Genomic DNA, 14633 nt, shown 5'->3' with positions numbered 1-14633 from the left:
TACACTACGTGACTGGGCAATATACTACGTGGATGGGCAATATACTATGCGGCTGGGCAATATACTACGTGACTGGGCAATATACTAACGTGGCTGGGCAATATACTATGTGACTGTGCTGTATACTACGTGACTGGGCAATATACTACGTGGCTGGGCAATATACTACGTCGCTCGGCAATACACTACGTGACTGGGCAATATACTACGTGACTGGGCAATATACTACGTGGCTGGGCAATATACTACGTGACTGGGCAATATACTACGTGGCTGGGCAATATACTACGTGGCTGGGCAATATACTACGTAACTGGGCAATATACTACGTGGCTGGGCAATATACTACGTAACTGGGCAATATACTACGTGACTGGGCAATATACTACGTGGCTGGGCAATATACTACGTGACTGGGCAATATACTACGTGGCTGGGCAATATACTACGTGACTGGGCAATATACTACGTGACTTGGCAATATACTACGTGGCTGGGCAATATACTACGTGACTGGGCAATATACTACGTGACTGGGCAATATACTATGTGACTGGGCAATATACTACGTGACTGGGCAATATACTACGTGGCTGGGCAATATACTACATGGCTGGGCAATATACTACGTCGCTCGGCAATACACTACGTGACTGGGCAATATACTATGTCACTGGGCAATATACTACGTGACTGGGCAATATACTACGTGGCTGGGCAATATACTACGTGACTGGGCAATATAATATGTGGCTGGGCAATATACTATGTCACTGGGCAATATACTACGTGACTGGGCAATTTACTACGTGGCTGGGCAATATACTACGTGGCTGGGCAATATACTACGTGGCTGGGCAATATACTACGTGGCTGGGCAATATACTACGTGGCTGGCCAATATACTACGTGACTGGGCAATATACTACGTCGCTCGGCAATACACTACGTGACTGGGCAATATACTACGTGGCTGGGCAATATACTATGCGGCTGGGCAATACACTACGTGGCTGTGCTGTATACTACGTGACTGGGCAATATACTACGTGGCTGGGCAATATACTACGTCGCTCGGCAATACACTACGTGACTGGGCAATACACTACGTGACTGGGCAATATACTACGTGGCTGGGCAATATACTACGTGACTGGGCAATATACTACGTGGCTGGGCAATATACTATGTGGCTGGGCAATATACTACGCGGCTGGGCAATATACTAAGTGACTGGGCAATATACTACGTGACTGGGCAATATAGTATGTGGCTGGGCAATATACTACGTGACTGGGCAATATACTATGTGGCTGGACAATATACTACGTGGCTGGGCAATATACTATGCGGCTGGGCAATATACTACATGGCTGGGCAATATACTACGTGACTGGGCAATATACTATGTGGCTGGGCAATATACTACGCGGCTGGGCAATATACTATGTGGCTGGGCAATATACTATGTGGCTGGACAATATACTACGTGGCTGGCCAATATACTATGTGACTGGGCAATATACTACGTGACTGGGCAATGTACTATGTGGCTGGACAATGTACTACGTGGCTGGGCAATGTACTATGCGGCTGGGCAATATACTACGTGGCTGGGCAATATACTATGTGGCTGGGCAATATACTATGTGGCTGGACAATATACTACGTGGCTGGCCAATATACTATGTGGCTGGGCAATATACTACGCGGCTGGGCAATATACTACGTGACTGGGCAATATACTATGTGGCTGGGCAATATAGTACGTGACTGGGCAATATACTATGTGGCTGGTCAATATACTACGTGGCTGGGCAATATACTACGTGGCTGGGCAATATAGTACGTGACTGGGCAATATGCTATGTGGCTGGGCAATATGCTATGTGGCTGGGCAATATACTACGTGGCTGGGCAATATACTACGTGGCTGGCCAATATACTATGTGACTGGGCAATATACTACGTGACTGGGCAATATACTATGTGGCTGGTCAATATACTACGTGGCTGGGCAATATACTACGTGACTGGGCAATATACTATGTGGCTGGTCAATATACTACGTGGCTGGGCAATATACTACGTGGCTGGGCAATATACTACGTGACTGGGCAATATACTACGTGGCTGGGCAATATGCTATGTGGCTGGGCAATATGCTATGTGGCTGGGCAATATACTACGTGGCTGGGCAATATACTACGTCGCTCGGCAATACACTACGTGACTGGGCAATATACTACGTGGCTGGGCAATATACTATGTGACTGGGCAATATACTACGTGGCTGGGCAATATACTATGTGACTGGGCAATATACTATGTGGCTGGGCAATATACTACGTGACTGGGCAATATACTACGTGGCTGGGCAATATACTATGTGGCTGGGCAATATACTATGTGACTGGGCAATATACTACGTGGCTGTGCTGTATACTACGTGACTGGGCAATATGCTACGTGGCTGGGCAATATACTACGTGACTGGGCAGTATACTATGTGGCAGGGCAATATACTATGCGGCTGGGCAATACACTACGTGGCTGTGCTGTATACTACGTGACTGGGCAATATACTACGTGGCTGGGCAATATACTATGTGACTGGGCAATATACTATGTGGCTGGGCAATATACTATGTGACTGGGCAATATACTACGTGGCTGTGCTGTATACTACGTGACTGGGCAATATGCTACGTGGCTGGGCAATATACTACGTGACTGGGCAGTATACTATGTGGCAGGGCAATATACTATGCGGCTGGGCAATACACTACGTGGCTGTGCTGTATACTACGTGACTGGGCAATATACTACGTGGCTGGGCAATATACTATGTCGCTCGGCAATACACTACGTGACTGGGCAATATACTACGTGGCTGGGCAATATACTATGCGGCTGGGCAATATACTATGTGACTGGGCAATATACTACGTGGCTGTGCTGTATACTACGTGACTGGGCAATATACTACGTGACTGGGCAATATACTACGTGGCTGGGCAATATACTACGTCGCTCGGCAATACACTACGTGACTGGGCAATATACTACGTGGCTGGGCAATATACTACGTGACTGGGCAATATACTACGTGGCTGGGCAATATACTACGTAACTGGGCAATATACTGCGTGGCTGGGCAATATACTACGTAACTGGGCAATATACTGCGTGGCTGGGCAATATACTACGTGGCTGGGCAATATACTACGTGACTGGGCAATATACTACGTGGCTGGGCAATATACTACGTGACTGGGCAATATACTACGTGGCTGGGCAATATACTACGTAACTGGGCAATATACTGCGTGGCTGGGCAATATACTACGTAACTGGGCAATATACTACGTGGCTGGGCAATATACTACGTGGCTGGGCAATATACTACGTAACTGGGCAATATACTACGTAACTGGGCAATATACTACGTAACTGGGCAATATACTACGTGGACATACATATTCTAGAATACCCGATGCGTTAGAATCGGGCCACCATCTAGTATATGATAATTCTGCTTTGTGCATAATGTAATGTATATAATTTGCTATTGCATGTAGTTGTTAAATAGGGAAAGTGTAGTACTCATTTTTGGCCACTAGATGGGGCATTATAGTAGAAGTAATTTAGTACAGTGAAATCAGTTAGAAAACAATCTATAATATAACGCTGGGAGCGTCACTCTGTCCGAAGCCTTTATAGACTGCGCTGGTGCAAGCGCCGGCGCAGTCTGGGCCTCACAGTGACGCTCCCAAGAGATCGCGGTATGCGTTCACACTGAACGCACACCGCGATCTCCAACAGAGAAGCAGGGACCGCCAGGAGGGTGAGTATCGGCTATATTCACCTGTCCTCCGTTCCAGCGCTGCGCGCCGACATCTTCCCGGTCCTCGGCCTGTGACCTTCAGTTCAGAGGGTGCGATGACGCGCTTAATGCGCGCCGGCGCCGCCCTCTGACTGACCAGTCACAGGCCGAGAAGATGGCGGCGCTCAGCGGTGGAACGGAGGACAGGTCAATATAGTAAGTGCTAAGGGGCCTGAGCTGGCGGCGATACCGGCACCTGACCCCCACAGCGCGCCGGTGTCCCCGCCTGTTCAGGCCCCCCAGCACTCGGCGCCGAGCGATGATAGGTGAGTATGTTTTTTTATTTTTTTTTTATATTGCAGCAGCAGCATACGGGGGCATATACAATGGAGCATGTTAAGGGGGCATAAACTATAATGGAGCAGTGTACGGGGCATATACTATGGAGCATCTTATGGGGGCCATAAACTATAATGGACCAGTGTACGGGGGCATATACTATGGAGCATCTTATGGGGGCCATCAACCTTTATGGAGCAGTGTACGGGGCATATACTATGGAGCATTTTATGGGGGCCATAAACCTTTATGGAGCAGTGTACGGGGCATATACTATGGAGCATCTTATGGGGGCCATAAACCATAATGGAGCAGTGTACGGGGCATATACTATGGAGCATCTTATGGGGGCCATAAACCATAATGGAGCAGTGTATGGGGGCATATACCATGGAGCATCTTATGGGGGCCATAAACCATAATGGAGCAGTGTACGGGGCATATACTATGGAGCATCTTATGGGGGCCATCAACCTTTATGGAGCAGTGTACGGGGCATATACTATGGAGCATCTTATGGGGGCCATAAACCATAATGGAGCAGTGTACGGGGCATATACTATGGAGCATCTTATGGGGGCCATAAACCATAATGGAGCAGTGTATGGGGGCATATACCATGGAGCATCTTATGGGGGCCATAAACCATAATGGAGCAGTGTACGGGGGCATATACCATGGAGCATCTTATGGGGGCCATAAACCTTTATGGAGCAGTGTACGGGGCATATACCATGGAGCATCTTATGGGGGCCATAAACCTTTATGGAGCAGTGTACGGGGGCATATACAATGGAGCATGTTAAGGGGGCATAAACTATAATGGAGCAGTGTTCGGGGCATATACTATGGAGCATCTTATTGGGGCCATAAACCATAATGGAGCAGTGTACGGGGCATATACTATGGAGCATCTTATGGGGCCATCAACCTTTATGGAGCAGTGTATGGGGCATATACTATGGAGCATTTTATGGGGGCCATAAACCATAATGGAGCAGTGTACGGGGGCATATAGAATGGAGCATCTTATGGGGCCATAAACCATAATGGAGCAGTGTACGGGGGCATATACCATGGAGCATCTTATGGGGGCCATAAACCTTTATGGAGCAGTGTATGGGGGCATATACTATGGAGCATCTTATGGGGGCCATCAACCTTTATGGAGCAGTGTAGGGGGCATATACTATGGAGCATTTTATGGGGGCCATAAACCTTTATGGAGCAGTGTATGGGGGCATATGGATGAGAGCAGCAAATTAAAGAACAGTGGCGCAGGATAGGAGCAGCACATCTCAGAATGGAGGCGCAGGATGGGTGCAGCACATGTGTTGTGAATTCTGTTCTTGGTTGTAAGTAGTATTTTTGTGAGTTCTGCTCTTGGGCTCCTCCTGTGGTCTTTAGTGGTATTGCTGCTTCTTGGATTTAGCTTCTCAGCTGTTTCCTTTGATTGTCTTTTGGGCTCGGCTATATTAGTCTGGCCTTAGCCCTCATTCATTGCCAGTTGTCAATTGTCTTTGCCTGGAGTCATTACTCTTTGGATTTTCCTGACACTCTGACCAAGTTCTGCTAAGCTAAGTCCTTCCATGTCCTTTGCAGTTCACTTATTGTGGACTTGTTGTTCAGTACTGTCTTGTCTTTTGCTCATTTGTCCAGTTAATCAGTATGGATCTATTTAGCTAAGCTGGAAGCTCTGGGCAGCAGAGTTTGCCCTCCACACCTTTAGTTAGGTGTTGGAGATTTTTGCATTTCTCTGCGGTGGACTTTTTCTAGTTTTTTCTACTGACCGGACAGCGCTCTTTTCTGTACTTTCCTTTCAAGCTAGAAGTGGCCTCCTGTGCTCAATCTTGTTTCATACTACATATGTCATTTCCTTCTCCGCTCAGTCATTACATGTGGGGGGCTGTCTTTCCTTTGGGGATTTTCTCTGAGGCAAGATAGTTTTCCTGCTTCTATGTTTAGGGGTAGTTAGCTCTTAGGCTGTGACGAGTTGCATAGGGAGCGTTAGGAGCAATCCACGGCTGCTTCTAGTTGTGTGTTGAGCTTAGGGTCTGCGGTCAGTATAGATACCACCTGCTCAGAGCTAGTCTCATGTCGCTCCATAATCACCAGACCATAACACACATGACAGAACGGGGGCGCAGGAAGGGAGCAGCACATGACAGAATAGGGCAGCACATGACAGAACGGGGGTGCTGGATGGGAGCAGCACATGACAGAATGGGGGCGCAGGATGGGAGCAACACATGACAGGATGGGGGCGCAGGATGGGAGCAGCAAATGACAGGATGGGGACGCGGGATGGGTGCAGCACATGACAGGATGGGGACGCAGGATGGGTGCAGCACATGACAGGATGGGGACACAGGATGGAGCAGCACATGACAGGATGGGGACGCAGGATCAGTGCAGCACATGACAGGATGGGGACGCAGGATGGAGCAGCACATGTCAGGATGGGGACGCAGGATGGAGCAGCACATGACAGGATGGGGACGCAGGATCAGTGCAGCACATGACAGGATGGGGACGCAGGATGGAGCAGCACATGTCAGGATGGGGACGCAGGATGGAGCAGCACATGACAGGATGGGGACGCAGGATGGAGCAGCACATGACAGGATGGGGACGCAGGATGGAGCAGCACATGACAGGATGGGGACGCAGGATGGAGCAGCACATGACAGGATGGGGACGCAGGATGGAGCAGCACATACCAGGATGGAGACCATATACCAATATAAATGCTCGCCACCCGGGCGTAGAACGGGTTCAATAGCTAGTTAATTATAGGAGGGGTCAGCTGCAGCTCAGACAGGGAGGGCTTCCTGATTGGAGTTATTATGGCCAGGATGCCCGTACCACCAGCACGGGCTTAAGTGCCCGGGAATAAGAGCAGTGATCACGCAATGTTTATTAAAGGAGAAGCCCAGCAAACCTCAGCATCGGGTCTGAACAGCAGTGGGCCAGGAGATTAAAGACAGAAACAGTGACAGGATGGGGACTCAGGTGGCTCCATGATGTGGCAGCTTATAGCGTGGGCAGGTGCCCTCAGAAAACTCTCAGATGCAGTGAGCTTGGAACTGGAGTACGCTGGGCAGGTACGGACTGGGGATGAAATTCAGTCCTGGCATTTGACATCACACAGGCCCATGTTGTCCCCGTCCCCATGAACCAGATGGGATATATTACTAATATTATACTGGATGGAGGAAAGGAAGATTTTCTACAAGACCAATATTTCTAATGATCCCCGTGCCTGCTGGGGTAAGTGACTGAGTCAGCGACTTTGTGCTCCGTCACAACTCTTAACAGTATGGGTGTCTTGAGAACATCGATTCTGTTAACAATGTAGCAGACAAGGCGGCCCATGACCAGACAGGCCCTTCTGGCATTTGCCAGAATTGCCAGATGGCCAGTCCGGCTGGGTCACCACCAAGTACAGTACAGGAGGGCAGGTCGCTCGCCAAGTGGCATCTGGCTTTGGAGATGGAAATTCTCGTCTTGGGCAAAACAGACTAAGGAAGGTTTAACCGTAGCAGAGCTGAATTGAGAGGACACTGAGGAACCGTGTGGAAAGGTCGGTCCGGGGTGAGTGCTGGGTGACAGAAAGGAAAATGCAGGGAAAGAAATGTGTAATGCGGAACCTGTTGTAAATGCTGTGAAGAATATGGATAATAATTATTAATAATAATAATAATAATAATGGATGTGCTGCGTAAGGAAAGTATTAAATTGTCTATTTGAAACCTGAAAAGGACGGTGCCTCAATCTTTATAACACCGACTGATGGGAACCTACAGTGAAGCAGAGGGGACCCTGACAGCGCAGAAAGTGGGGCCACAGGTGTGCACAGGGATGGGGGGCCTCAAAGTGTAATGACCTTAAAAAAGCTGTTCAATGTGGCGTAATTACAACAATCCTGCAGAGATGAGCGTCCATGTAAAAGACTCATTGCCAGTTCTCACAAACGCTGGATTGCCGCTGTCGCTGCTACGGGCGGCCACCAGCTATTAGCTTTAGGGGACAATCCCTTTATCACGCAGGGCCCTGGAGGTCTGGATTTCTTCTTCCCTTTATAATAAAGACATTCATTTATAAACTGCATTTTGTGATTACTTAACATAGTAACATAGTAACATAGTTAGTAAGGCCGAAAAAAGACATTTGTCCATCCAGTTCAGCCTATATTCCATCATAATAAATACCCAGATCTACGTCCTTCTACAGAACCTAATAATTGTATGATACAATATTGTTCTGCTCCAGGAAGACATCCAGGCCTCTCTTGAACCCCTCGACTGAGTTCGCCATCACCACCTCCTCAGGCAAGCAATTCCAGATTCTCACTGCCCTAACAGTAAAGAATCCTCTTCTATGTTGGTGGAAAAACCTTCTCTCCTCCAGACGCAAAGAATGCCCCCTTGTGCCCGTCACCTTCCTTGGTATAAACAGATCCTCAGCGAGATATTTGTATTGTCCCCTTATATACTTATACATGGTTATTAGATCGCCCCTCAGTCGTCTTTTTTCTAGACTAAATAATCCTAATTTCGCTAATCTATCTGGGTATTGTAGATCTCCCATCCCCTTTATTAATTTTGTTGCCCTCCTTTGTACTCTCTCTAGTTCCATTATATCCTTCCTGAGCACCGGTGCCCGAAACTGGACACAGTACTCCATGTGCGGTCTAACTAGGGATTTGTACAGAGGCAGTATAATGCTCTCATCATGTGTATCCAGACCTCTTTTAATGCACCCCATGATCCTGTTTGCCTTGGCAGCTGCTGCCTGGCACTGGCTGCTCCAGGTAAGTTTATCATTAACTAGGATCCCCAAGTCCTTCTCCCTGTCAGATTTACCCAGTGGTTTCCCGTTCAGTGTGTAATGGTGATATTGATTCCTTCTTCCCATGTGTATAACCTTACATTTATCATTGTTAAACCTCATCTGCCACCTTTCAGCCCAAGTTTCCAACTTATCCAGATCCATCTGTAGCAGAATACTATCTTCTCTTGTATTAACTGCTTTACATAGTTTTGTATCATCTGCAAATATCGATATTTTACTGTGTAAACCTTCTACCAGATCATTAATGAATATGTTGAAGAGAACAGGTCCCAATACTGACCCCTGCGGTACCCCACTGGTCACAGCGACCCAGTTAGAGACTATACCATTTATAACCACCCTCTGCTTTCTATCACTAAGCCAGTTACTAACCCATTTACACACATTTTCCCCCAGACCAAGCATTCTCATTTTGTGTACCAACCTCTTGTGCGGCACGGTATCAAACGCTTTGGAAAAATCGAGATATACCACGTCCAATGACTCACCGTGGTCCAGCCTATAGCTTACCTCTTCATAAAAACTGATTAGATTGGTTTGACAGGAGCGATTTCTCATAAACCCATGCTGATATGGAGTTAAACAGTTATTCTCATTGAGATAATCCAGAATAACATCCCTCAGAAACCCTTCAAATATTTTACCAACAATAGAGGTTAGACTTACTGGCCTATAATTTCCAGGTTCACTTTTAGAGCCCTTTTTGAATATTGGCACCACATTTGCTATGCGCCAGTCCTGCGGAACAGACCCTGTCGCTATAGAGTCCCTAAAAATAAGAAATAATGGTTTATCTATTACATTACTTAGTTCTCTTAGTACTCGTGGGTGTATGCCATCCGGACCCGGAGATTTATCTATTTTAATCTTATTTAGCCGGTTTCGCACCTCTTCTTGGGTTAGATTGGTGACCCTTAATATAGGGTTTTCATTGTTTCTTGGGATTTCACCTAGCATTTCATTTTCCACCGTGAATACCGTGGAGAAGAAGGTGTTTAATATGTTAGCTTTTTCCTCGTCATCTACAACCATTCTTTCCTCACTATTTTTTAAGGGGCCTACATTTTCAGTTTTTATTCTTTTACTATTGATATAGTTGAAGAACAGTTTGGGATTAGTTTTACTCTCCTTAGCAATGTGCTTCTCTGTTTCCTTTTTGGCAGCTTTGTGTTATCTTTGTCTCATATTTACATTGGTTTGGTCGGAAACATTTAAGTGGCAAACATTAAAAATAATAGGAAATCATGAAGAAGGTGAACACTTTCACACAGCTGTATTCAATCGACTTAAGAGCACATTAACCAATACACTATATACACAATGGTTATACATATCCATTGGTTAGATATACAAATACAGGTGGTAGCACAGAAGTATAAGCAGATGATACAAAAGTCAGTTACCGGATTGATGACTGCTCATTGGATGCTTGTAACCACATTCCAAGCATGGGGGCCAGACATATTTGGTTCCTTCCAACACGCTGCACGCACGGCGTGACCTCCCTTGGCAGTAAACAAAGTCCAACATCATAGCATGTCAGTCACTCCCTTCCCCACCCATCCCCCTCGGGTGGTCCTAGTCTCATCTCCCGTTTGTTCTGGCAGCCGAAACTCCAAAATCTATGATGGATGATAACGTCTCTATGGAAGGTCATTGGGCGGCGGTTTTGTTGCTACTAGCTGTTCTATGTATCTCCCTACCCTTGGGTGCCTGCATAAGTCGAGACCTCAGCGGCCGTTCTGCCCATTGTTGAGAGCTTGAAAATGTAACCGGTACACAGCTAGGACGTCCGATAACTCCATAACTCTCTATGAAATGGCGACTACCGTCCGTCAGTTAATCGGCCTCAGGCCGCGGTCACACTGGTCACACTTGCCTCAATACCCGGCACTGCCGCCGGCATCCGAGCCCCGGCCTTACACTCTGCCAGGAGCAGCTTGGTGCCGGCTCCCACTGGAGGATGAATTTGGCAGAATGGTTTCCTGTCTCAACTTCACACTTTGTAGCAGAAATACAATCTTGAATCGGACAGGAGTGATCGCCTCCATATTCTTCACAATCACTGTTCTCAGACGTCGAGATTGATTCCCCTCACCTGTTCACAAGATGGCTAATCTCCAAGAACGTACAGTCAGTGGACGGTCACAAATACATGAGGCTACTTTCACACTTGCGTCAGTAGGGGGCCGTTGCAAACCGTCGGCCCAACGTACCGAGAGACAGCGTGTTAAATGTAGCACAACGTGGGCAGTGGATGAAGGTTTACAAGACATCCGCTGCCCATTGCGATGAGCGGGGAGGAGGGGGCGGAGTTTCAGCAGCGCATGCTCGGTTGAAAATGGCAGACCCGACGCATAAAAAAAGTTATATTGAACTTTTTTTGTACGTTGCGTCCGCCAAAATCACGACGCATCCGTTGCACGACGGATGCGATATGTGGCCATACGCCACAATGTGTCACTAATGCAGGTCTATGGGGAAAAAACGCATCCTGCGGGCAACTTTGCAGGATGTGTTTTTTCTCCAAAACGACGCCTTGCGACATACGCCAAGCAACACAAGTGTGAAAGTAGCCTTACCGGATGCAGAACATCGCTCCAGAGAGATGATCTGCGGCTCTAGTGAAACGGGGCAATCTGCAATCAGTGGGAGGAAAGAAGCAGGCCTGTGGAGCCGCGCATGTGTCACAGATATTTTTATGTCTTCTTTTTCACAGCATGGAGATGTAGACACAAGCCGGATCCTTTCCATTCCACTAGCACAGCTTGTGGAGCATCTGAAGAAAGGATCGCTGACCCCAGAGACTGTGCTCCATGCCTATATGGAAAAGGTATTGACAAACCCTTCACTCCCTATGGGGAAAGCCAAGATGTTCTACACACAGCTGCTTCTAGTAGTGTCTGCAGACAGGATCTTATCATGTATCTCTGTATACAGGGAGCTCCCCCTAGTGGTGGCTGCAGATAGGATCTTATCCTGTATCTCTGTATACAGGGAGCTCCCCCTAGTGGTGACTGCAGACAGGATCTTATCATGTATCTCTGTATACAGGGAGCTCCCCCTAGTGGTGACTGCAGACAGGATCTTATCATGTATCTCTGTATACAGGGAGCTCCCCCTAGTGGTGGCTGCAGACAGGATCTTATCATGTATCTCTGTATACAGGGAGCTCCCCCTAGTGGAGACTGCAGACAGGATCTTATCATGTATCTCTGTATACAGGGAGCTCCCCCTAGTGGTGGCTGCAGACAAAATCTTATCGTGTATCTCTGTATACAGGGAGCTCCCCCTAGTGGTGGCTGCAGACAGAATCTTATCATGTATCTCTGTATACAGGGAGCTCCCCCTAGTGGTGACTGCAGACAGGATCATATCGTGTATCTCTGTATACAGGGAGCTCCCCCTAGTGGTGGCTGCAGACAGGATCTTATCATGTATCTCTGTATACAGGGAGCTCCCCCTAGTGGTGGCTGCAGACAAAATCTTATCGTGTATCTCTGTATACAGGGAGCTCCCCCTACTGGTGGCTGCAGACAGAATCTTATCATGTATCTCTGTATACAGGGAGCTCCCCCTAGTGGTGGCTGCAGACAGGATCTTATCATGTATCTCTGTATACAGGGAGCTCCCCCTAGTGGTGGCTGCAGACAGAATCTTATCATGTATCTCTGTATACAGGGAGCTCCTCCTAGTGGTGGCTGCAGACAGGATCTTATCATGTATCTCTGTATACAGGGAGCTCCCCCTAGTGGTGGCTGCAGACAGAATCTTATCGTGTATCTCTGTATACAGGGAGCTCCCTCTAGTGGTGGCTGCAGACAGGATCTTATCATGTATCTCTGTATACAGGGAGCTCCCCCTAGTGGTGGCTGCAGACAGGATCTTACCATATATCTCTGTATACAGGGAGCTCCCCCTAGTGGTGGCTGCAGACAGAATCTTATCACGTATCTCTGTATACAGGGAGCTCCCCCTAGTGGTGACTGCAGACAGGATCTTATCATGTAGCTCTGCATACAGGGAGCTCCCCCTAGTGGTGGCTGCAGACAGGATCTTATCATGTATCTCTGTATACAGGGAGCTCCCCCTAGTGGTGGCTGCAGACAGGATCTTACCATATATCTCTGCATACAGGGAGCTCCCCCTAGTGGTGGCTGCAGACATGATCTTATCATGTATCTCTGTATACAAGGAGCTCCCCCTAGTGGTGACTGCAGACAGGATCTTATCATGTATCTCTGTATACAAGGAGCTCCCCCTAGTGGTGGCTGCAGACAGGATCTTATCATGTATCTCTGTATACAGGGAGCTCCCCCTAGTGGTGGCTGCAGACAGGATCTTATCATGTATCTCTGTATACAGGGAGCTCCCCCTAGTGGTGGCTGCAGACAGGATCTTATCATGTATCTCTGTATATAGGGAGCTCCCCCTAGTGGTGGCTGCAGACAGGATCTTATCATGCATCTCTGTATACAGGGAGCTCCCCCTAGTGGTGACTGCAGACAGGATCTTATCATGTATCTCTGTATACAGGGAGCTCCCCCTAGTGGTAGCTGCAGACAGGATCTTATCATGTATCTCTGTATACAGGGAGCTCCCCCTAGTGGTGGCTGCAGACAGGATCTTATCATGTATCTCTGTATACAGGGAGCTCCCCCTAGTGGAGACTGCAGACAGGATCTTATCATGTATCTCTGTATACAGGGAGCTCCCCCTAGTGGTGGCTGCAGACAAAATCTTATCGTGTATCTCTGTATACAGGGAGCTCCCCCTACTGGTGGCTGCAGACAGAATCTTATCATGTATCTCTGTATACAGGGAGCTCCCCCTAGTGGTGGCTGCAGACAGGATCTTATCATGTATCTCTGTATACAGGGAGCTCCCTCTAGTGGTGGCTGCAGACAGAATCTTATCATGTATCTCTGTCTACAGGGAGCTCCCCCTAGTGGTGACTGCAGACAGGATCTTATCATGTATCTCTGTATACAGGGAGCTCCCCCTAGTGGTGGATGCTGACAGGATCTTATCATGTATCTCTGTATACAGGGAGCTCCCCTAGTGGTGGCTGCAGACAGAATCTTATCATGTATCTCTGTATACAGGGAGCTCCTCCTAGTGGTGGCTGCAGACAGGATCTTATCATGTATCTCTGTATACAGGGAGCTCCTCCTAGTGGTGGCTGCAGACAGGATCTTATCATGTATCTCTGTATGCAGGGAGCTTCCCCAGTGGTGAGTGCAGACAGGATCTTATCATGTATCTCTGTATATATGGAGCTCCCCCTAGTGGTGGCTGCAGACAGAATCTTATCATGTATCTCTGTATACAGGGAGCTCCCTCTAGTGGAGGCTGCAGACAGGATCTTATCATGTATCTCTGTATACAGGGAGCTCCCCCTAGTGGTGGCTACAGACAGGATCTTACCATATATCTCTGTATACAGGGAGCTCCCCCTAGTGGTGACTGCAGACAGGATCTTATCATGTATCTCTGTATACAGGGAGCTCCCTCTAGTGGTGGCTGCAGACAGGATCTTATCATGTATCTCTGTATACAGGGAGCTCCCCCTAGTGGTGGCTGCAGACAGAATCTTATCATGTATCTCTGTATA

The 14633-nt window shown here is 47.8% G+C and overlaps 1 protein-coding gene across 2 annotated transcripts in view; it reads left to right on the top strand.

Annotated features, from left to right (window-relative positions):
* LOC138647079 (vitamin D3 hydroxylase-associated protein-like) overlaps positions 1–14633 on the top strand; it is a 160574-nt gene that overhangs the window by 41237 nt on the left and 104704 nt on the right. For both annotated transcript variants that reach the window (XM_069735897.1, XM_069735898.1), the window contains exon 2: positions 11739–11852. In XM_069735897.1, the coding sequence (XP_069591998.1) occupies positions 11739–11852 (114 nt within the window). The remainder of the gene's footprint in view (positions 1–11738; positions 11853–14633) is intronic.

The sequence above is a fragment of the Ranitomeya imitator genome, chromosome 8 (genome assembly GCF_032444005.1).
Source record: "Ranitomeya imitator isolate aRanImi1 chromosome 8, aRanImi1.pri, whole genome shotgun sequence".
Classification (NCBI taxonomy): Eukaryota; Metazoa; Chordata; class Amphibia; order Anura; family Dendrobatidae; genus Ranitomeya; species Ranitomeya imitator.
This window is presented reverse-complemented; position numbering and strand designations above follow the sequence as displayed.